Source organism: Colletotrichum higginsianum, chromosome 8, assembly GCF_001672515.1.
Source record: "Colletotrichum higginsianum IMI 349063 chromosome 8, whole genome shotgun sequence".
Taxonomy (NCBI): Eukaryota; Fungi; Ascomycota; class Sordariomycetes; order Glomerellales; family Glomerellaceae; genus Colletotrichum; species Colletotrichum higginsianum.
Window position 1 is genome coordinate 3,990,481 of NC_030960.1, and position 24,598 is coordinate 4,015,078.

The window sequence follows — 24,598 nt, forward strand, 5'->3', positions numbered from 1 at the left end:
CTTCATCCAATGCCATTACTCAGGAGGCAGATCCCCAATAACTGTAAGCTCTAGCGGTCTGGCCACGTCCTCGTCATGTCAGACGATGTATCTCGGAAGCTCCAGCTAGCTGATCTCTACTGAATATGTACGAGAGCTAGGTGTCCCAAGCAGGAGACCAAGGGTGGCGTAACACCTAAAGCATCGTTTGTCAGGGGTCCGCTTCCCAGTGGAGCAGTAATATCACCGTATCCATCCGGTTGGGAGACTTTCCTAATGTGGCAATGCGCAATGCAAATGCAGAACGTTTGTCACCGCCGCAGTCTGTCCGCTTGTGTAAGTAGCTAAGGAGCGATCCATGCAAGGAATATGCCCGCACCGTGAGTCTTCTTAAGGTGAAGATTTGGTAATTCTCCCCGCTAAATCCGTTGCTGCTAATTGTACTATCTTTGTAGGGAACCAAACAAACAGTACAATCTACGAATGAGACGAAGCTGAACAGAACAAGAAAGCGGAGACCGATCCTACGTAAGACCTTCAGGATCAGATGCATTGAGAGTCATGTTGAGCGGTTCTTTGCCTGACAACGCCATCCTTCCGAAGGAATCATGGTTGTGAAGGGCTCAGAACAGCTGGATCATCTCCACGACCCCGAACCCCGATTCCAGCCCTAGAAACTTCCCAGAGACGTTGACATAACCCGCGTAAACGGTGTCGCTCACAGCCTTGGCACCGTAGATCTCCTGGTCCTTCCGCACCGACTCGATGTCGAGCACATCCCCATTCTCGAAGCTGAGTCTCCAGCTCTGGGGGTAGGTGATGTTGGATCTCGGAGAGGTCCACGAGCCGCAGCCGCCGCCGGCTTCCATGTCGAAGGGCAGGACGTACTGCGACTCCTCGCCGACGCGGACAGTCGCGAACTGGTACGACTCGAACGACGGGCTGCCAAAGTCGTAGGCCCAGATGCTTGCCTTGGTCGAGGAGTTGGGGAAGTGCAGCTGAAACCAGGTCCATTTCTGGGGGGCCCCGGCGCCCTTTTGATGGTCGTACCAGAGCATTGACCGGCTCGGGTCGACGGCGTGCGTCTCCTCGCCCAGAGTGACTGTCCCGGACGCGGTGCTGGCCGGGATGGACCACTCAGTCGAGTTAGCGAAGCCGGGGCCGAAGGTGAAGGCCGCGCCGCCGCCGTTCAAGATGACCTTTGACGTGCTCTCCCAGGTCAGGTTGTAGGCGTATTCGGAGGTCGAGCCGGAGGTGTACATGCTCGTGATCATATCCGCCGACGTTGATCCCAGAGCGCAGTTTCCGGACGAGATGTGGAAGCCTGTAGTGGGAAGGGAGGAGTTGGGAGGGTTCGCGTATTCCAAGTTGTTCCAGTACTCGAGGGTGTCCAGGGCGAGGAGGGAGGATTTGCAGATCGGGCCCAGGATGTGGGCGAGGGCGAGGTACTGGGTGCCAGTGGTTGTGGTGAGGAAAGCACTGGTCCAGTAGGAGCCGCTGATTTGGTCCAAGGTCAGGTTGTACAGCGACGGGACGCGAGTCTGTGTTATTTTTCACTTTGTCAGCTTGTGGCATTTCTGTGAGAGGGGGGCTCCTATGGGAGACGCACGTTGAGATATGTGGTATGGTTGTCCGGCTTGAAAATCTCTGCCGCGCAACCGCTGAGGAGTGCCGAGATAACGAGAAGCCAAGTCATTGTGAGATGAGTGGAAACGAGTACGCTTCGCAGAATGAGTTATGATGCTGGCAGTCTCGGGGTGTTAATACTGAATCTCTGTTTCAAGAAGAACCGTCTGAACATCGCGTTTATATATCGCCAGCATGCTCCTGCCATGACCTGGATGGATGGGTTTGAACATGTGGCTCCGGCAGGGTGGATAGGCATCAGCTCTCGATAGAAGCCGAAAGCGCCGGCCGGACAGACAGCATGGTTGCGCTCTAGTGTTAAAGTCGATTGCAAGGCGCAGTCAGGGGCCATCGACCGCTCTATCGCGGCATAACAAGGTAGAACCCCAATCACTCGTACTGGTCATACACATAACAAGGCTGAAGGCGTAAGGAAGCGGGTCTCGGGAAACAAGGCATGACCGTTGCGGTCTCTTACACCGAAATTGATATTACTCAAAGTGGGCAAGTGAGCAAAGGGTTATTATCTGTTGGCTAAGGGATGTTGTGAATCCACCAGGCGACAATCTTTGGCCCTTTCCACACGTTATCTGTAACTCCCCAACCCCTGGTTCATCATGAGCTACTGCCCGAGATTGATGACCAGCTTCTTCTAAGTCAAAATTTGCATGATTTTTTGTTGAGGCCCCGTCTCTGTAGCCAGTAAAACATCTCGAAAGTATTCGAAATAAAGACTCAAATAAAAGTTCAGCTGATCAAGGGTGTGTTGGAACTGTGGCTTGCAGGGTCATGATGCGTCCTACCGATGAGGGGCCGCTCACTGTCGATTCAAAGATTCGTCGCCCAAATCATGGCTGAGTTATCTGGGCTTCAGCTGAGGATCTCCACCGCGACGTCTGAGAAATGCGCCAAAAATGGCGACGGTGACATCCCTTGTTGTCCCTTCGATACGGGCTCGGCAACTACGAAAGGCCCGAGATTGAAGTCCTATGTCCCCGAAGTGCAGAGTTCCCGAGTAAACTTCTCCATAGATGCGCAATGGTCCACTTCCTCGCAACTCGCGTCGAATGGGACAGTACTGGAGTCCTCAGGTACATTGGAGTTATCCTGCCTTCCTCTGAGACTGTGTCTTGTATTGTCGGAGTCTCGTCGTGTGTACCCGCTTCAACGCCGCTTGACACAACTCCGTAAGCTATGGGCTTGTTCTCGACGCAGACGGATTACCATGTGTAGCCGAATGGCAAGAAGATGACAAGATGGGTGCAAGGTGGATCTACGGAGCAGGCGTCAACAGTTGCACATTCACATTGAATTCCTACTCCCCGATGATTATGTATCGAGATTGTAATATTGAAAGGCCAGCCTAGTACAGCCAAACGGTGCATTGGTCAATGACCATGAAGTTTTCAAAGTCCCCCGGCTCCCCCGACCTCCACAGACAGGGCTGGATCATGAACTCGACGTTTCTTGACTGCGGGCTCCCCGTCGCCACCTTCATCGATTTCTGGTCAAAGGCAACCCTCGACCCCCCCTGGAGCGGCCAGCTGACGGCATAGCATGCTTGCTGGCCGGAGAACTTGCGGTCCAGCTCGATGGCCTTGGTGACAACGGCCTGCAGCTCGCGGCGGTACGCACCCGAGTTTTTGATCCTCGACCGGCAGGGCTCGAAGAACTCTTCCAGGTCGTCGAGGATCGAATGAACTTCCTCGTCGTGGTCGTGGGGCGGCTGGATAATCGAGACGATGCTGACCGTCAGGGCCTTCCACTGTTGGTATAGAGCACCGTGCTGTCCTGATTCTTCCAGGTTTCGTTGCAAACTCGATGCTGGAGACAAAGAAAGGTTAGCATTGAAACAACTGCATCGACGAGGCTCTGCAAGAGGAGCCTAGGGACTTACTCAGCCTGTGTAATCTTCCCTTGTATCTTCCCGCCCAGCACATGGGCGCGACGCCGCCAGTGTCCCCGAACACGAATCTGACAAGGGCCTTCCAGACGGCGGCCTCAACCAGGGCAGGGCCCGACTTCCTGTCGGCGGCGGCGGAGAGCGGATTCGGCGTCACCTCGTGGAGCCACTCCGTGTTGATCTTGGCCCAGGACACAATCTTGTTCTCCCAGAGGCCGCCGCCGTAGTGGTTGGCGACCAGGTTGCGGATGTCGTAGGCGAGCTCCCCCCAGTCCTTGAGAAGCTCGCTCTCGGGCCGGCTGAGGGGCGCCTGGGCCGGGATGTTGGCGCTCTTGTCGGCGGCGTTGATGATCTTGGTTCTGAAGACGGCAAGGGTCTGGTTCAGCTCTTGGACTTCGTCGGCGTGTCGGTTCTTTTCGTCGGCGATCCTCTGCAGGAGGGCCGACCGGTCATCTGCCATGTCGCCAATGATCTTGTTCATGTCCTCAATGACCTTGTCGCGCTCTTTGATGACGTTGCCCTGCCTCTCAATGGCCTTTTCGTGCTCTTCAATAGTGCTCCGGTTCTCCTCGATCGTCCTGGCTTGCTCTTCGATGAATGACATACGGTCTTCCAGGACCATCTCGTAGTTGCTCCGCTCCGCGGCAGCATCTTGCAACGATACGGGTTGCGGCTGAGAGAAACGCCTGTCTTCCGGCGGAGGGTTCGGCGGCAGCTCCTTGTGTGTGTCTTTCGGGGACGCCTCGGGGGTATACACCGTAGTTTCACGCATTTGTATGACGGTGCTCTGCGTCGACTGAATGGGCTTCTGCTGTTCCCCATGCAGGGGCTCGCACTCGGCGGCGTGGGTACCACTGCCGCTGACGGTCGTCTGCGAAATGGTGACGGTGCTCTGTTGCACGGTCGAAACGGAAGGACTGAAGTGGCCGGCGGCGGGTTTCCGGCCGTGAGTCCCGGTGTGCCGGACGACCGCCTTGGAAGCCAGACTGACGGGGCTCCTAGGGATGCCTTGGCCCTTGCCGACGCGGTCCGTGAGGAGCTGCTGCTTGCTTTGATTTTTTGAGGAGAGAAAACGCATCCACATCGGGGGCTTCGTATTTTTCCCTTCCTCGGCCCTGAGAGTTGCCACCATGGTGTTGTCGTCGCGTCCCGGGCGACTCCTGGAACGGACCCTTGGCGAGTGGTTTCTTGGACGATTCTGATGGCTCCCCTCCGAGTACTCGTGGGAGCTGGAAGGCCGCGAGTTGATATGTGACTGCCGAACGCCGTTTGACTGGGGCGGGTATCTCTGATTACTGTGTACTGTCCGAAGCTCGTGGGTGTCCATAGTCCATATCTGATGGGATTTCACACATATGCTGGATGGCAGGTTTCCTGGAAGGAAAAACGACGCTCAATGGGGGATTCCTCAAGTCTCGGTGGAGAAAGCACACATCGATCAACAAAAAAAGAGGGGATGGCGCTTTCATGAAACGATTACACAGCCTGGCCTGAAGTATGAGAAATCAAGTGTCGAAATGGCGGAGGCATAGAGATGGTTCGCCTTGCCAGATTCAGGCTGACTGGTCTAGCATGGGTGGAAGAACGCCTCCTGGAGCGCCGGGTGAAATCTACCCCCGCCATATGCGGTTTCTTTTTCCAGAGAGGCGTTCTCTCGGTGGACGATTGGTTTGCCTCTTCACTGCCTGATTGCCTGTTATTTTAACACGATTGTCACACTGCTGGCCGAGGTCCGTTGCAAGCCGAGAACCGGCAAATGGAAAAACACCAACCCATTTTCTGCTCTATCAGGAGGAGACTAGCGGCCGCCACAGAGCCAATATACATGTACTTCGGCACATCGAGCGGCTGGCTGAAGGTGTGCTGCATATGCACCGTAAGCATGGAAAAGGCAAGGGTTAATCAAGGTCACCGTTGTTGGCCCATGGTCAACCCCCGAGACAATGCACGAGCAGCTTGATCTCTCCGGGCTGAAGCATATACAAGATAAGCCGGAGCCAATCAAACATGGTATCGGTTTCTCTATATGCAGAATCTGCCACCAGCTACTGGTTCCCGAGCACCAGGCGAACCACAAAGAAGGTCACATTCAGCACGACGCCCAGCGCAACAGCCGCGTTCATCCCCTGTTCCTTCATAGCTTTCTTCATGCGCTGCCGCATGGGGAACCCGGGACGGACCCTCATCCGCTCGACAGAGTCGCCCATGATCCGCAGGATCTTCTCCACCTCCTCCTTCTCCTCCTTCAGCTCCCGTATCTTGTCCTTGTTCCGGGGCTGCACCCGCAGCTCCTTCTCCAGCCGCTCCTCTACGTCATATTTCTTGAGCCGGTAGGTCTCGTGGTCCTTCTCCAGCTGGTGGATCAGGTTTGTGCCGGCCTTGGTTTCGAGAATGGACCTGTCCTGGTCGACGATCTCCTTCTGGATGTCGAGCACGACGCTCTCCTTTCCCGCGAGCTGGAAGATGAGGGCATATGCCGAGTCTGAGGTGCCGTCGAATTGCGCGACGTAGGATCCCTTCTGCTCCATGGAACTCCAGAAGTTGTCGAGCAGCTCCTGCTCGCGCTGGAGGGCGCGCCTGCGGTCCTGCGGGCGGAGCATATTCCACATGGTCGTGACGAGAATGACGTTCTTGAGGGCGTCATCTCCCACCAGGCTCTCGAGGAGACGTAAATACGACTTTGACGTGCCCGTCATTTTATTGTCTGTGATCTTGTGGAGGTACAGGATTCCTCGCAAAGGAAGGCCGGAAGCATGCTGAGCGGCCAGGTATTCGGTGATTTCGGCGAGGATTTCGGCCGGGGAACGCTCCGTATCATCGAATCCGGGAGTGTCGACAACCGTTATACTGCGCGACTCGTCGCCATCGAGAAAGATCTGGACAGCTTGACAGCTCTGGGTCTCTAAAGCCGTGTCAGTTTGCGCTGTCTAGTGCGGCTTCTTCAGTGCGGGTTGAGTTAGATTTACCGGCAAACAACGAGTGCCCCTCTTTGACACTATGGTTCTGGAGCTGGTTCAAGAAGTAACTCTTCCCCGCCCCAGTAACTCCCATGACCAGAACGACGCCTTCGCTTGAATCATCCTTGGTTTCGGTACTTGGAGGACTCGTGGTTGACATTGTGGTACGAAGTTTAGAAAAGAAGCAACAGATCCGTAAAATGGTTACTTTCAGGGGAAAATAGTTCGTAGATGCGCGTTTATTCGAAGCACGAATACTGAGATTGCAGTCTTAAGTGGAAAGATGTTTTTGGGCTGGTTGTACGAACGACCACTGGTGCCGTGTCGACACTCTGGGGCGCCTGGTCGTGAGGCAAACTGGCTGCCTTAAACGCCCATCTCCGCCACCATGTCGATGACAAAAATGCTGTGCGCCTTGCAGGCGCCTCGTCTACTAGTCTCAATGGAGTGTTGCTTGGAGTGTGGGTGGTGTGTTCGGCACAGCCTGCCTGCTCTTCAGCTGAGAACATGGGTTCATCATGCCATGGGCAAACGGATAGGCTGCCCGCCAGTCTCCCTCCCTGGGAGTCTGGTTCGCCAATCCGCAGCCACTCTTTGGTTTATCAGCAGATTCTCCAAATAAATGTCTGCTTCATGTTTCTCTCCAAAGTTTCAATCCGTTCCCTTGGATGGCTTGTGACGTTTGGTTGACTTTGTTGTCATTCACAGCCAGTCATCGTCAGTGCAATGTACGGTCACACTCTTCCGGACCGGACCGGACCCGGCCTCGGGTCCATCAGCCTCTTCGATGATGAAGGCTCCGAAAAATTCGTCGCAGTCGGTATCGACTTTGGCACAACGTGAGTCCTTTCTCAATTCCATTCGATGTGTCCCATGCATATGTTTCTCTGTTCACTTTGGCTAACGAGTACTTCAACATAGATATTCCGGTGTCTCGTGGGCCCGCTCAACTCGCCCCAAGGAACTCAACGAGATCACCGGCTGGTCCTCGGAAGACCCGAGAAACAGGCGCGAGACTCAGGTCCCGACCTTGTACGACATCGATACAGGGAAATGGGGTTACGAGATCACGCCGGATATGGTGCCTATGCGGTGGTTCAAGCTGCTCCTGCTGAACGACGACGACATCCAGAAAGAGGATATTCGCAACTCCCCGCAGCTTCAACAGGCCCGCCAGCTGCTGGCTCAGTCAACAAAAAGGAAGAGGCCGGTCGAGATCGTGGGCGCCTACCTCGAAAAGATTTGGAACCACACCTACGCGACCCTCAAGACCATGATGGACATCGAGGACCTGCCCCTCCGCGTGGCCATCACCATCCCGGCCATCTGGCCCGCCTACGCCCAGGGCCTCATGCGGGAGGCGGCAAAGATCGCCGGCATCACGAAAAAGCGCGACATTGGCGAGACGACCCTGATTCTGGTCCAGGAACCCGAGGCCGCGGCTTTGGCGAGCTTGTTCCAGCACAGCTCGTTTCCAGAGATACAGGTACCAGCCATCGCAAATCACATCTAGCTTGAGTAATGGGCGGTTTCTGATGTTTAGCACAGAAGAACGAATCTTTCATCGTATGCGATGCCGGCGGCGGCACTGTCGTGAGTCTCCCTGCCCCTCATTTTTTGCTCGACTCTCGCTGACCATGCCAGGATGTTATCAGCTACAAAGTCACATCCGAACGCCCATTCAAGCTCGAAGAATGCGTCCCGGGTGACGGTGTGTACACCAAAGCCATGAGCGTCGAAAGAACCAAGCTGATCGTGTTCAAGGGAAACTTGCGGGGGCTTTCCAGATCGACCAAGCTTTTGAGGCCCATCTCCGCGGCAAGTCCAAGCTGAAGATCACCTCACTCAGCGCCTCCGACTACAACCAGTTCATCCAGAAGGAGTGGGAGCTGGGCGCCAAGAGGACGTTCAACAACACCAGCGAACCGAGGTTCTTCAACCTCCACCCGCCCAGCAAAGCATACGGGACAATGGCCCGGCTACGGCACAAGGAGACGCTGGCTATCAACAAGTAAGCTCGAGTTTCGTAACAACACGGCTCGCGAGGTGTTTTTGATCTAACATGATTCACTCAGAGAGGAAATGAAAGGCTTCTTTAGCAGGTCCCTTACTGGCATTCGCAGTCTCGTCAACAGTCAGTACAAACAGATAGAAAAAGCGACTGGGAAGCCGCCAAAGGTAAGCCCAAGCCCCTCGTTCTTCAATGAATTTCAAAACTCCAGGCAGCCTGATAACAGTCTCTTCTCTGCAGAAAATACTTCTTGTTGGAGGTCTGGGCAGTTCCGAGTATGTTTACGACGTGTTGAACGACTTGTTCGACAACAGAGTCCTTCGCCCCAGCGATAGGTAAGCGCGGCAAACTTTCAATTCCTTGTTCTCACCAACCACTTGCACCTCCTAACAGCATCACTATCGCCCTCTTTGAGGTTCCCTTTTCGCTGACTTAAAGTGTCAAAGTTGGTCCGCCGTCGCCCGCGGAGCTATCCTCCGCCTGTTACAGGAGAACATCTCGTTGCAGACCACCCTGTCACCAAAGCAACGAGTAGCCCTAGCAGTCCTGCCGAATGTGGTTTCTCGCAGGTCGAGGAATCACTACGGTATCATGGTCGACACACCAGTAGAAACTGTGGATCTCGAGCCTGAGGACGAGCCCTACAAAGACCCAGAAGGGGTGAACAGGGTCACAAGAATGGAATGGTACCTTAAAAAGGTAGCTTACTCCCCTGGATTATGTGAGGCATCTTTTTTCTAATCTGGCTATAGGGCGACAAGGTCGACAAGGCCTCACGTATCCCCATCACGTACCACGGATTCTATCAAGCACCTCTACCTCCCAAGTGTACCTTCGACATCATGTACAGTTCCGAGGATGTGGTTCCTAAAAGACCTGGACCAAAGGTGATGGATCTCTGTCGCATCGAGTGCGATTGGGACAAGCCTATAGAGGAGTGGAAGACGGTGGGCAACCCGTACACGGGATGGAGGAAGCATGAGGACCTTGAGCTGACCATGGGCCTGGAGGGCGAGCCCAAGTGGGAGATTAGAGTTGGGTCAAAACGGGCAGAACACAATTTTGAGGTTCAGTATATGGGATGACTAGAACTAGGAATACGACATATTGAAACCCTCATTTAACATCGCTACTAGGTCATTTGGTTGCGACGGCCCTCAATTATAACTGTCTCTCATCTTTCTCTCCTATACGAACGGCGAAACCATCCAGTAAGACTTAGATTATGTCATAAGTATAGGGTGCATGAATAGTATCTATAAGTGCCTCTCCCTTCTAGACTATCTATACGAAGGAAAGGGTCTACTGGAATCTTTATACTTAGATGAATGAAGGTGTTATAAGTTGAATGAAATAGTAATATAGTAGGAATACCCTAATAAGGGCTAGAATAACCTAGATTAGTCTAGGTAGACCTAAATAGGCTAGGAGTATTACAATATACCCCCCTTAGATTAACTTTATATTAAATTTAATAAATAAAATTTATAAAATAGTATACTTAATAAACTATACTTCTAAGTACCTTATTAATATTACTACTATTATTAATTTAATTTATTTTTATAAGAATATTATAAAGCTACTTCTATTAAACTAGAGAGTATAATATATATAAAGAGTACTATAGAGAGTATTAGAAATAGAAGATATTAGCTACTATACTAGCTACTTAGTAGTAATAAAGAGCCTACTATAGGCTTTATTCTAAGTAGTAGGCTTTATAGTAGCCTTAAGTACTTAAGAAAGAGGCTACTAAAAGTCTAATTAAGTAGTAGAGTATAATTATAGTATATAAGAATAATTATATATATATTAATGTACATGCATAGTGAGCGGATCAACATAGTGAGCGGATCACTTTCCCCTTCTTTCTTACCTTTCCTCCTTACAACAACTTTCCTCTACGCACGACTATGGAATCCTCCTCAAATGAAAGCCGCATTATTCTTGCACTTAAAGCTATCCAAAAAGACCCAAAACTATCCGTACGAAAAGCAGCCTCTATCTACAAGATCCCATTCTCAACCCTTAACTACCGACGCATCGGACGACTACCACGACAAGAAACGCGATCGAAATCAATGAAGATGACTGAGCTAGAAGAAACAGTGATTCTTGAACGAGTTATTGACCTAATCGATCGAGGATTTCCACCGCGACTTGACGACGTACGAGATATGGCTGATTGCCTCCTTGACGAACGCGACGCGACGCGTGTTGGACCCCGATGGGCAGAGAACTTCGTACGACGTCAACCACAACTAAAGACGCGTTTTCGACGTAGAATCGACTATCAGAGGGCATTAGCTGAGGATCCTGCAATTGTGCAGGCCTGGTTTGCCCTCGTACGAAACACAATCGCAAAGTACGGAATCCACGATGACGATATCTACAATTTTGATGAGACAGGCTTCTTGATGGGAATGCTGTCGCACGCAAAGGTTGTTACAACTTCCGACCGTAAGGGAAGGCCTCGTACGAAGCAGCCTGGCAATCGCGAATGGGTTTCTGTCATTCAGGGCGTATGTGCAGATGGCTGGGCGCTGCCTCCGTACGTCATCGTCAAGGGCAAATATCACCTCCTCTCGTGGTATACCAATGGCCAATTCCCACCCCAATGGCGCGTCCACCCTAGCGAAAATGGATGGACTACAAATGAGATTGGCCTAGATTGGCTACAGCATTTTGAAAAGTGCACAAAGTCTCGTACGAAGGGTGCTTTCCGGCTCCTAATCCTTGATGGCCACAACAGCCACAAGTCCACCAAGTTTGACGATTACTGCAAGGAACACAGCATTATTGCTCTTTGCATGCCTCCCCATTCATCGCACGAGCTCCAGCCTCTTGATGTTGGCTGTTTTAGTCCACTAAAGGCGTCGTACGGCAAGGAAATTGAGAAAATGATGCGGATGCAGATTACGCACATTACTAAGGACGATTTCTTTCCTGCCTTTAAGGCAGCCTTTTTTACTTCAATGGGTGAAGAAAACGTACGAGCTGGCTTTAGACAGGCTGGCCTTGTCCCTTTTAACCCAGAAGTAGTTATTTCCCGGCTGGATTTCAAGCCAAAGACGCCAACACCATCCAACTCACGCCCAAGCAGCCAGGGCTCCTGGGACCCAAAGACACCAACTACAGCACATGACGCCGTACGAAGCTCTGCATCACTTAAGAAAAGGATTACTAGTCATCAACATAGCTCACCAACCCATTTGTACGAAGTAGTTGACTTGCAGGCTAAAGGTATTAGCAAGTTAGCACACAAACTAGCTCTTGTTGAAGCTGAGTGCCGTGGGCTTCGTACGGCAAATGAGATACTAAGCAAGCGTCGGAGGGCTAAAAAAACCCAACTACGTCTTGGAGGGTCCCTTAATGCAGCTGAAGCAGAGGCAATCCGGGTAGAGAAGGGTATTGTTGATGCTGGAGGCGAAAATGTGCGTCAGGAGGGAGCTCGTACAGAGGGGGGTGAATTGCGCGGTCGGCGATGTGGCAATTGCGGAAAGACTGGACATAACGTACGAACATGTCAGGTAGTTTGGGAGACCTCTGAAGAAGAGGATGATAAGTAGTTTTAATTGATTTCGTACGATGCTGCTGAATTAACTTACAATAATAGTAGGAAGGTAGAGAAAGGTGATCCGCTCACTATGTTGATCCGCTCACTATGCATGTACGTTATACTTAATATATAAATAATTAATTTATTATAGTTACTCTTACTAATTTAATAAATAAGAGTCTTCTATACTTATATACTAATAGTAATAAGTTTAGTAAAGCTATTTATAAGTACTAATAATACTAAAATAAGTAATAATACTACTAAAATAGTCCTTAATATAACTACTAATTAAGTCCTTTAGTTTAATTAGTTAAAAATAAAAGTAAAAGTCTATAAATTATAGACTATAATTAATTTATTAATTACTATATACTAAATATATAAAATACTTAAGAAATACTTTAAAGAGCCTAAAAAGCCTTCTCTAAGTAATTACTTATAAATTATAATACACTTAGTAGAATTAATATACTTAGTAATAGTTACTCTAATAGCCTTAGAGCTAAGTACTCTATTACTACTTACTAATAATAATATACTATAAGTATATAGAATAGAGAATTTATTACTCTTTAATTTTAGTTTATACTATACTTAATAAGTAGAGTATAATAAAGAGCTTAAAGTATAGGAAAAGTACTTTTAATAATACTATAATCTTTAAGAATAAATTTACTAAATAGTATTTATTAATTTAAAATTTTACTATTATACTTTAAATAAAGAAGTTAATTAATAAATAAAAGCTCTTAAGGCTTATATTAGTATGTACTCTTTTAAATATAGAAATAATATATAAGTTGCATATTATACTGTATTAATAGTACTTATAAGAAAATACTTTAATAACTAATAAAATATTAAAGAATAAATTATAAAGTAGAAGAAAGTACTCTATAAAGCCTCTATAAGTAGCCTACTATAAGACTAAATATTAAGTCTACAGTTTATACTCTTTATAATAGCCTTTATAAAATTGTATATTTTAAATTAAGTATATATATACTATAAAACTTATATTTGTAAAGCTAAAAGAAATACTCTTATACTAGGGAGTATTTTAATTAATATTAAATACTTCCTTTAGACTATAAATAATGCAGAGTCTATAAAAAGGGCTGCACAAAGTACTTTTAATTTAATTAACTTTAGTAATAATACCTCTTAAGAAGAATATAGTAATAATAATAACTAAGCTTACAGCAGCTAAAACTATAACTATAGAGGCTATTAGTAAAGTTAACTACTAAAGGATTTTAGTATACTAATAGAAACTCTAATTTTATTATTATTACTTATAACTTTATATAAGGTAAATATATATACTAAGTGTAAAAAGTCTAGTATAAGTACTACTAAAATACCTTTTGTAAAGTATACTAATAGTTATTAGCTATACTTAAGCCTATAGTACTAAATAAATAAGTATTTCTATATACTCTCTTATTTATAAAGAAATAGTAAGCTACTTAATTAAATAATTTAAGCTTTTATTAATAAGTAAGTTTAAAGTAATTTAGAGCTTATAGAGTACTTAAGATAAATTAAATAGGTAGTTAATCTACTTAATTAACTCTATAGTAGCTAATAAGGGAAGCTATCTCTAGTATTCTTTTATACTACTTATAGTTAATACTACTTTATAGAATTAATTATACTAGACTTAAGTTCTATAGTATATATTTTTAATTGTCCTTTATAGTTTAAAATACTAAGAGCTATACTCTATAGAGACTTCCTATAAGCTAGTATATAATAACTACTTATTAAAGTATATAGGACTATAGAGATTAACTTAAGAGTATGTAGTAATAGTATTATAAAGTTTACTTTATTTAAAGTTACTCTTTACTCTAAATTAGCTATAAATTTTATATTCTTTAAGAAACTTAAGTAATAAGGACTTTAGTAGAATAATAACTTAAGAAATAACTACTTATAAAGAGTAAATAAGTCCTTTATTATATATATTAATAAAATTTATAATTAAAAATACTTAACTATTAGCCTTTTAGTTTAGAGGCTAGTCTTATAGTAGTTATACTACTACTAACTACTTAATTAAATAAAGTACCTCCTATACATAGGAAATATATATATATAATAGTTATATACTAAAAACTTATTCTTAGTAATCTTATTTCTTAGTATAAGTACTTTAAGTACTTAAATTTAAAAGTACTTAAAAGAATTATTAATATAGTCTATAGAGTGTACTTTTAAAGTATTAAAAATTAATAAATTACTATAGTAGACTATAATACTTATGCTTAAAGTAAAGTTTATTAAATAGTCTATTAAAGCCTATAAGAATGAACTACTTATATATAGTCTAGTAACTACTTAGTAATTAACTTTTATAATTTTAAAATTAGCTATATAGAGTATAAGTTCTATATACTATTTTCTAACTATAGTAACGTACGTGCATAGTGAGCTGCGCATCATAGTGAGCTGCGCACGTCTACTGCCTTTCTACCTCTTATATAAGTTAATTCAACTACAACGTACGAAATCAATTAAAACTACTTATCACCCTCTTCTTCATCACTATCCCAAACTACTTCACAGGTTCGTGCGTTATGTCCAGACTTTCCGCAATTGCCACATCGTCGCGCGCGTGGTTCAGCACCTTCCGTACGACCCTCCTTCTGAGGGTTATTCTCTCCTCCAGCATCAACACCACCCTTTTCTACTTGTAGTGCCTCTGCTTCAGCAGTATTAAGTGACCCTCCAAGACGTAGTCGTGTTTTTTTTGCCCTCCGGCGCTTACTTAGTACCTCTATCCCCGTACGAAGCTTACGGTTCTCAGCCTCAACAATAGCAAGCCTATGGGCTAACTTGCTAATACCTCTGGCCTGGAAGTCAATTACTTCGTACATTGGTGTTGGTGAGCTACCTTGATGTGCTTGGATCTTCTTTTTAAGAGAGGAAGCACTTCGTACGCCCTCTAGTGCTGTGGTTGGTGTCTTTGCGTCCCAGGAGCCTCGGCTGCTTGGCCGTGAGTTTGATGGTGTTGGCGTCTTTGGCTTGAAATCCAAGCGAGAAAGAACCACTTCAGGGTTAAAAGGTACAAGGCCTGCCTGTCTAAAACCAGCTCGTACGTTGTTTTCGCCCATTGAGGCAAAGAATGCTGCTTTAAAGGCAGGAAAGAAGTCATCCTTAGTAATATGCGAAATCTGCATCCGCATCATCTTCTCGATTTCCTTGCTGTACGAGTGCTTTAACGGGCTAAAGCACCCAACATCAAGAGGCTGGAGCTCGTGCGATGAATGGGGAGGCATGCAGAGAGCAATAATGCTTTGTTCCTTGCAGTATTCGTCAAAGTCGGTCGATTTATGGCTGTTGTGACCATCAAGGATCAAGAGGCGATAAGAGCCCTTCGTACGAGTCCTTGTGCACTGATTAAAGTGCTGTAGCCAATCTAGGCCAATATCATTTGTCGTCCATCCATTTTCGCTTGGATGGATGCGCCATGTGGCTGGGAATTGGCCGTTGGTGTACCAGGAGAGGAGGTGATATTTGCCCTTCACGATAACGTACGGAGGCATCGCCCAGCCATCTGCACACACACCCTGAATGACAGAAACCCATTCCCGATTGCCAGGCTGCTTCGTACGAGGCCTTCCCTTACGGTCAGACGTTGTAACAACCTTTGCATGCGACAGCATTCCCATCAGGAACCCAGTCTCATCAAAATTGTAGATATCGTCATCAAGTATTCCGTACTTTGCAATTGTGTTTCGCACGAGTGCAAACCAGCCTTGTATAATTGTAGGATCCTCAGCTAAGGCCCTCTGATAGTCGATTCGACGTCGAAATTGCATTTTCAATTGGGGGACGCGTCGTACGAAGTTCTCTGCCCATCGGGGTCCCGTACGCGTCCCGTTGCGCGCGTTTAGGAGTTGGTCGGCCATTTCTCGTACGTCTTCTTGTCGCGGAGGGAACCCTCGATCGATTAGGTCAATAACTCGTTCAAGAATCACCTCCTCTTCAGTTATAGTCATCTTCATTGATTTCGGTCGCGTCTCGGCTCGTGGGAGTACACCAGCGCGTCGCGTGCGAAGGGTTGATTCAGGAACCTCAAAGGTGGAGGCAGCTCTTCGTACAGACATTTTTGGGTCTTTTTGGATAGCTTGGAGGGCAAGGATAATACGGCTTTCTTTAGAAGAAGAAGTCATGTTCGTACGTGGAGGAAAGTAGGTGTAAAGGTTTAAGAGGTAGAAAGGCAGTGGACGTGCGCAGCTCACTATGATGCGCAGCTCACTATGCACGTACGTTAGTAGTCTTACTTAGGACTTTTACCTTTACAAAAGAACTATAAATAAACTACTTATAATAATTATAGACTTCCTTATACTCCTTAATACTTAATATAACTACTATATAAAATTATTAAAATATATAATAAGCTCCTTTACTATTATAAAATTATTATAAGCCTTAAAGTATATAGTATACACTTTAAAGTAAGTACTCTAAATACTTAAGTGCAAAATAGTACTATAGAGTATATTACTACTATTATAAAGTAAAGAGTATTTATAAGGGAAGTTTTATTAAATAGGAGACTATTTAATAAAGACTTCTTATATAGTACTAAGTTACTCTATACAAATATCTTAACCTATACATATAAGAGGTAAACCCCCCTTTAAAGGGTTAAAGGAAAAACCCTCTTATATTCTTATACTTATTAAGGGATCTTATTTTTGTCTGCCCTTTTCCTATTGACCCTATGCCTTTTAACTTAATGCGTGCACTATTGTTAGAGCCCTATTGTGCATGTAGGACCCAGGGCTCTATATGCAGTAGGTAACCTAGTAACTAATTAGACTACTGCAATAAAGTAAAGAGTATATAGTATAACTATTAATATAAGCTTTCTAAATATACTCTAGCTTAAAATATATACTATAGCTACTTAATTTTATAATTATATACTGCAAGTAGCTTATAATTAGAAGACTCTATACTAACTATAGTTTAAGTACTTTTAAATTAATAAAAAGGTACTCTATATAAAGCTTAATTTTTTATACTTTTAAGTATATAGTTATAAAGTATATATACTTACTAGATATACTTAGCTTTACAAATAATATAAGTAAAAACTTACTCTATATACTTAAATTAATTACCTTATTAGCTATAGCTCTAGTAACTCCTTTTGTATATAGAACTCCCTTTATAGTAAAGTATTTATAATATATAGTATTATTTTTAATAAAAGTACTATTTTTAATAGTAATTTTAAAGACTTTACTAAAAGTATATAAGAGTTAAATTTTAATAAAATATAGTAAACTATTAATTACTTTATATATTATATACTTATAAGTATATATAGTAGTTATTAACTACTAGTAAGTATAAATTTATTTATTTATAGAGTATATAGTCTTATATACTATAAATCTTCCCTAAGGAGAATTTAATTATAAAGAGACTTACTTAATTATACCTACTTTTTACTTTACTTTACCTTTTACTTTTTACTTTACTTACTCTCTACTTCCTTATATATTAAAATTATACAAATTAGTAGTCTTTATACTAGCTCTTTAATTTAGTATTATATAAAGTTACTTAGTATAACTATAGCCTTTAATTCTACTAATATATAGCTTATTCTACTTATTAGCTTATAATAGTCTATTAAGAGGGCTATATTAAATAGTAGTATAATTATAATAATTATAATTTTAGAAAATTATTTTTTATAATTATACTATAAAAGAATACAATTTTTAAGTAATAAAACTCTTAACTATATACTCTAACTAAATAAAAAAAATAAAATATACTCTAAATAGAGAAGATATTTACCTTCTAGCTAGAGTATATTACTAATATTTACTAAATTTAATCTCTTAAAGAATAAATAGAAGAGTAGAGACTACTTAGTAAACTTATAAAATTATTTTAGAATAATATTAATAACTTCTATAATATTAAGTTTATTAATAATAGACTAATATATACTAATATAAATTAGTAATTAAAATAAATATTAAATTTAATATTTAATTTAAATAAATATTAAGTAAAAAATACTCTAAGAATAGTAAAAAGACTTATTTAGAGAATAAGAGAATATATAATACTAGTATAAAAATTATACTCTACTAATATATTAATTAATATTTTACTATTAAGCTTAAGAGTCTTAAGTATAATAAGAGACTTAATTACTCTAGTAAAACTAATAAATTAAGAAGACTTTTAGCTAGAACCTCTATATAAACTACTTAGTATAAAGCTAATATTACTTAATAGAGAGGGAATATATATAAAAAGCTTATTTAACTACTATAATTAGTCTAATAGTAAAGAGTCCCTACTATAAGGAACTAAAAACTTAAATATAAATAAATTAGGAAGTAGAGAAAATACTACTAACTATAGGAAATTTTACTTATAATTAGTATTCTAGCCCCCTCTAAGTAGCTAATTTAACTAAAATTAATATAAGAATAGTAATACTTAAGGCTACTCTACAACTAAGAGGAGAATAATATATAAAGAATAAGAATATTATATAAAAATACTAATATATACTTATTAAGAATATTATATACTTAATTAATACTTATAGAATATTAGAGAGTATACTTAATATAGTAGTAGAATTTAATTCCTTAATATAGAAGGACTATAATAAAGTAGACTTTCCCTATATACTTCTCTATTTTAATAATTAGTAGTAGAATTAAAAATACTAGTAAAGATACTTAGGAGAATACTAGTATAATAATTAAGTATTTTAATATAATAATAGGGGATACTCTTAGAATAAATAAGGAATAGAGTAATAAAATAGGAATAGTAAATTATTCCTAAATTAGAAATTTAAATACTAATAACTTTAAAAGAGTAATTCTTAAGGAAATACTTACTATAATACTAAGTACTCTAAGTAGAATAAGAAGACTACTAAGAAGAATATATAAACTATATAGAAATTAAATAAAGAGGCCTATAAGAGAATAAATAACTTTATTAATAATAAATCTTTAAGAATTCTAATTAAGGTAGTATACTTATACTCCTTAGTAGTAAAATTAAGCTACTAAATAGAGCTATTAGCCTTCTAATTTAGGAATTTAAGGAGGCTAGTAGTCTTAAGCTTATTAAGTACAAACTACTTATATGCAAGCTAGTTAAATCTCTTAAGTATATTGTATATAAGGATTATTTTATAAGGGGCTCTCTAGTTAATATTATTATAGTTAGAATTATAAGTAATCTATTAAGAATAATATTTATAATAAAAGGGCTATTACTCTAAGTTAGCATAGTACTTAGCTCCCTTAATAAGAGTAAAAGTAGAGTAAGCTTATAGGGCTTATTACTACTAAGTACTATTAATAAAATTAGAGTTTAGAATAAAGAATTCTCTATTTTAAACTCTATTAAAAGTAATAGCCTAGTAGTAAGAGTTATTCTAGTAGTTTAAGTTATTAGTATTTATTATTAAAGTAGAAAGAATAAAATAAGAGTACAAGGAAAGAGTTTTTTAAATTTAATTAAGTATAAAAGAAGATATAATTATAGTTAGTCTAGAGAGAAATAGTATTAATTATACGTACTTTTTTAAGAACGCTGATTTAACTAGCGTAGAACTAATTGGATCCAGTAGTTAAGACCAGTTACACAATGCAAAAAAAAACAGCAGTAAAAAAGCCCAATACAAGCACTATGCCCCATTCTTATGCTGTCAACCCAGTAAGGTAGCTTGTTTAAGAACATACAGTACTATAGGATTAGTATGGTCTATTGGAGATAGCTTCGCCGCCGTCAAGGTCTATACTATCAAGGTCAAGAACTCTCAACTATAGAGGTATTGAACCTTGAGATGCAGGCTTTTCAGATATACATGGTCGGCAAGGATGGAATCTAGGATTCTCCTATTGACTATACCTGCAACCTGCGAAACCTGCGATCCAGACGAATCATCCATTGTCATACTCGATACGCCTCACCAAATCCTAGAAAAATAAAAACACGTTTACACAATGCGTGGCCCAGAAGGGCTAATTGTACGTACTTTAATACTATATTACTACTAAGTATTCTTTCTCTATTCTAATTGTAATTAAATTAGAAAACTATTAAGCTAAATTTATTAATATAAATATTAATTTTAAAGAATAGGGATTTCTCTAAATTATAGTAGTATTTTATAGTGTAATTATAGAGTTTCTCCTATAGAGTATTCTATATATTAAGTTCCTATAGTATTAATTTAAATATCTCTTTAGTTATAATTTTTACTTATATTTATTAATTAGTATTAACGTACACGCATAGCGAGTCGGCCAACATAGCGAGCCGGCCACTCCTTATCGCTAGAAAAAGCCCCTTTTCTAACTATTTATTAAAAAGTAGATTCTTAACTAATAAAGACCTAGTTTTTAGTATTAGATAACGATAAGAGTTAGATTTTAAGAAATAATATTGTAGAAATTATTGTCTCTTCCTAACCCTAGGTTCTTAGTAATCCTCTTATCTAGAGGCCTAGATAAGAGGTAAGCTTAGTAATATAGGCTAGAAAGAGATAATAATTTTAATACTATTATTTCTTAAAATCTAACTCTTATCGTTATCTAATGCTAAAAACTAGGTCTTTATTAGTTAAGAATCTACTTTTTAATAAATAGTTAGAAAAGGGGCTTTTTCTAGCGATAAGGAGTGGCCGGCTCGCTATGTTGGCCGACTCGCTATGCGTGTACGTTAAGTTTTTTTACTCTATTTTTATATAATTATACTATAAGTTTTATTTTCCTCTTATTTAGTATTAAGACTATTATATTAAATTAGAGTATTCCTATATAGAATTAGCTACTTATTTTAAAATACATTTTAAAATCTTAAAAGCTCTTAGAGAATTAAAGCTTCTTAAAAGCTTAAATTCTATTTTCTATTTTGCAGACTCCCTAATTATTAATTATATAGCTAAAGAGCTTTACCTCTAAGAAGCTAATAAATAATTTTACTACTCTAATATAAATATAATTCTTATTAAGAATTTTTAGTACTTCCTCTATATACTAGAAGTATTCCTCTTTAGTATTACTAAAAATTATAATATTATTAATATATACTCTAATAAAGTATTAATATACTTATATAGTAAGCTGTATATTATAGTAAATTATATACCTTTCTCTACTTTTCTACTTTCTATATAAGTTAATTTAATTATAATATATAAAATTAATTAAAGCTACTTATTACTCTCTTCCTTATTACTATTTTAAACTACTTTATAAATTTATATATTATATTTAGACTTTCTATTATTACTATATTATTGCGCATATAATTTAATACTTTCTATATAATCCTCCTTCTAAAAGTTATTCTCTCCTCTAGTATTAATACTACTCTTTTCTACTTATAGTACTTCTACTTTAGTAGTATTAAGTAACCCTCTAAAATGTAATTAAGTGTTTTTTACCCTCTAGTACTTACTTAGTACTTCTATTCCTATATAAAATTTATAATTCTTAGCTTTAATAATAGTAAGCTTATAAGCTAACTTACTAATACTTCTAGTTTAGAAGTTAATTACTTTATATATGAGTATTAGTAAGCTACTTTAATATACTTAAATCTTCTTTTTAAGAGAAGTAGTACTTTATATACTCTCTAGTACTATAATTAGTATTTTTATATTTTAGGAGCCTTAATTACTTAATTGTAAAGTTAAGAGTATTAGTATTTTTAACTTAAAATTTAATTAAGAAATAACTACTTTAGAATTAAAAAGTATAAAGCCTACTTATTAAAAATTAGCTTATATATTATTTTTACCTATTAAGGTAAAGAATACTATTTTAAAAGTAGGAAAGAAGTTATCCTTAGTAATATGCAAAATCTACATTTATATTATTTTCTTAATTTCCTTACTATATAAGTACTTTAATAAACTAAAGTACTTAATATTAAGAGACTAGAGCTTATATAATAAATAGAGAAGTATATAAAGAGTAATAATACTTTATTCCTTATAGTATTTATTAAAGTTAGTTAATTTATAATTATTATAACTATTAAAAATTAGGAAGTAATAAGAGCCCTTTATATAAGTCCTTATATACTAATTAAAGTACTTTAGTTAATTTAAGCTAATATTATTTATTATCTATCTATTTTTACTTAAATAGATACACTATATAATTAGGAATTAGCTATTAGTATACTAGGAGAGGAGGTAATATTTACTCTTTACAATAATATATAGAAGTATTACTTAGTTATTTATATATATACTCTAAATAATAGAAACTTATTCCTAATTACTAAGCTACTTTATATAAAGCCTTCCTTTATAGTTAGAAATTATAATAACTTTTATATATAATAGTATTCCTATTAGGAAATTAGTCTTATTAAAATTATAAATATTATAATTTAGTATTCTATACTTTACAATTATATTTTGCATAAGTACAAACTAGCCTTATATAATTATAGAATTCTTAATTAAAGCCCTCTAATAGTTAATTTAATATTAAAATTGCATTTTTAATTTAGGAATATATAATATAAAGTTCTCTACCTATTAGGGTCCTATATGTATTCTATTGCACGCATTTAGGAGTTAGTTAGCTATTTCTTATATATTTTCTTATTGCAGAGGGAATCTTTAAATAATTAAGTTAATAACTTATTTAAGAATTACCTCCTCTTCTATTATAATTATTTTTATTAATTTTAGTTATATTTTAGCTTATAGGAGTATACTAGTATATTGCATATAAAGAGTTAATTTAGGAACTTTAAAAGTAGAGGCTACTCTTTATATAGACATTTTTAAGTCTTTTTAAATAATTTAGAGAGTAAGAATAATATAGCTTTCTTTAGAAGAAGAAATTATATTTATATATAGAGGAAAGTAAGTAGAAAGATTTAAGAGGGAGAAAAGTAGTAAATATATGCAACTTACTATAATATGCAGTTTACTATATAAGTATATTAAATTTTAAAGAAAAGTTAATTTATAAATTTTAATATATATACTAGAGAATTTTTAAAGTTTATAAAATTAATATTAGAGTACTTTAAACTTTAAGAGTTTATTATAATTATATAGTCCCTATATAGAGAATATACTATAAATTAGTAAAAGAACTCTAAAGTATTAAATATTATTATTCTTTTCTTACTTTTAAGTAATTCTATAATTTCCTCCTAATTAAGTAATAAGTATATATTTAGTAATACTTATTTATTTAATTATTTTATATTAGCTACTACTTATTCTTTATACTTTAATTTATTCTCTTTATATTTCTATATAATAAAGAGGGAGTAAGTAATTACTACTAGTTTCTACTACTATTTAGCCTTTCTAACTCTATATTACTTCTCTATTTAATTATTAAGAAACTCCCTATTTTAGAGTTTAAGGGAGAATACTTAAATATTCTATTTCTAATTCTACTAGCTATTAATTAATTTAATTTTAATGTTTTTATTATTTAGTATAAGTATTACTTCTTAATTGTAGTATATATTATAATTATTTAAGAATTACTTTATTTCTTCTATAAAGTCTACTTTATTAGTATAAATCTCTATACTATAATAGTTAATAATTATTTTATAAGTATTTAGCTTAAATATACTATAAATAAGTACTTCTTTTAGTATTAGAAGTAATTTATAATTATTTCTATTAGAGTCCTTATACTTTACTTAAGTAAAGTCCCTTATAATATTAGTAAAATTTACTTTATTACTATTAACTATATTATTTAACTCTTCTTTTAATATTAAGTATATAATCTCTTTATTTTATATAGAATTAATTCTAGCTACTTTAGTACTCTTCTTAATAATAATAAGCTCCTTTAAAATATTATAAATTAGTAGTCTCTTTACTAAGTAGGAATTTATAATTACCTTAATACTATACTTATGTATAGAGTACATTTAGTATATTTAAAGTATACTATTCTTAATTACTTTATTAAGTAAGTTAATAAATAATACTAATAGGTAATAGAATTTCTCTAGTAGTACTATTATAGTATAAAGTACTATAATTTTTCTTATAATTAAAAAGTAATTTTTAATTAAAGTTAAAATTATAATATTATAAATTAAGTATAAATTTACTACTTTTTTATTAAAGTCTACTACTATACTATAATTATTATAGAATAGTATACTAAGGAGTATATTTACTAAGAGCTTTTTAATTACTTCTAGTTTAATTATTATATAAATAAGAATAGGGCAGAAGAGATAAGATAGGATATCTTATATAAGAATAAGATAAGGTGTAGGCAGAAAGGTTGTATATTGCTTGTATGCATCAGGTCTAAAGTCTAAGGTAAAATAGAAGGGAAATTCCCTTTATTTATACTTCTTGCCTAAGGGATAAAATCCTAGATTATTAATCTATATTATTACATGTTATTATAGGTTATTATATGTAAAAATACGCTTATAGTATAGTGTATTTATCTGGTATGAAGGGTTGAAGTCCTTGGTATGAAGGGTTGGACTGGAATGCCTTACTAGTCTATATGTAGACTAGTATG

At 38.7% G+C, this 24,598-nt stretch overlaps 4 protein-coding genes across 4 annotated transcripts; 1 reads left to right on the forward strand and 3 right to left on the reverse strand.

Moving 5' to 3' along the window:
* Positions 1–602: 602 nt before the first annotated feature.
* On the reverse strand, positions 603–1,675 carry CH63R_12172 (Secreted hydrolase-like protein; the record flags this gene model as incomplete). Its single annotated transcript, XM_018307146.1, has 2 exons — positions 603–1,520; positions 1,589–1,675. The coding sequence occupies 2 exons, from the start codon at positions 1,673–1,675 to the stop codon at positions 603–605; spliced, it is 1,005 nt and encodes a 334-aa protein (XP_018153987.1).
* Positions 1,676–2,968: 1,293 nt separating this feature from the next.
* CH63R_12173 (uncharacterized protein) lies at positions 2,969–4,640 on the reverse strand (the record flags this gene model as incomplete). Its single annotated transcript, XM_018307147.1, has 2 exons — positions 2,969–3,429; positions 3,503–4,640. 2 exons carry the CDS (start codon positions 4,638–4,640, stop codon positions 2,969–2,971), a joined length of 1,599 nt encoding a protein of 532 aa, XP_018153988.1.
* A 913-nt stretch (positions 4,641–5,553) lies between these two features.
* On the reverse strand, positions 5,554–6,625 carry CH63R_12174 (uncharacterized protein; the record flags this gene model as incomplete). Its single annotated transcript, XM_018307148.1, has 2 exons — positions 5,554–6,410; positions 6,475–6,625. The coding sequence occupies 2 exons, from the start codon at positions 6,623–6,625 to the stop codon at positions 5,554–5,556; spliced, it is 1,008 nt and encodes a 335-aa protein (XP_018153989.1).
* Positions 6,626–7,191: 566 nt separating this feature from the next.
* CH63R_12175 (Hsp70 family chaperone) lies at positions 7,192–9,561 on the forward strand (the record flags this gene model as incomplete). Its single annotated transcript, XM_018307149.1, has 9 exons — positions 7,192–7,304; positions 7,387–7,951; positions 8,014–8,058; positions 8,110–8,176; positions 8,230–8,476; positions 8,541–8,643; positions 8,717–8,811; positions 8,923–9,175; positions 9,229–9,561. 9 exons carry the CDS (start codon positions 7,192–7,194, stop codon positions 9,559–9,561), a joined length of 1,821 nt encoding a protein of 606 aa, XP_018153990.1.
* Between the last annotated feature and the right edge of the window lie 15,037 nt (positions 9,562–24,598).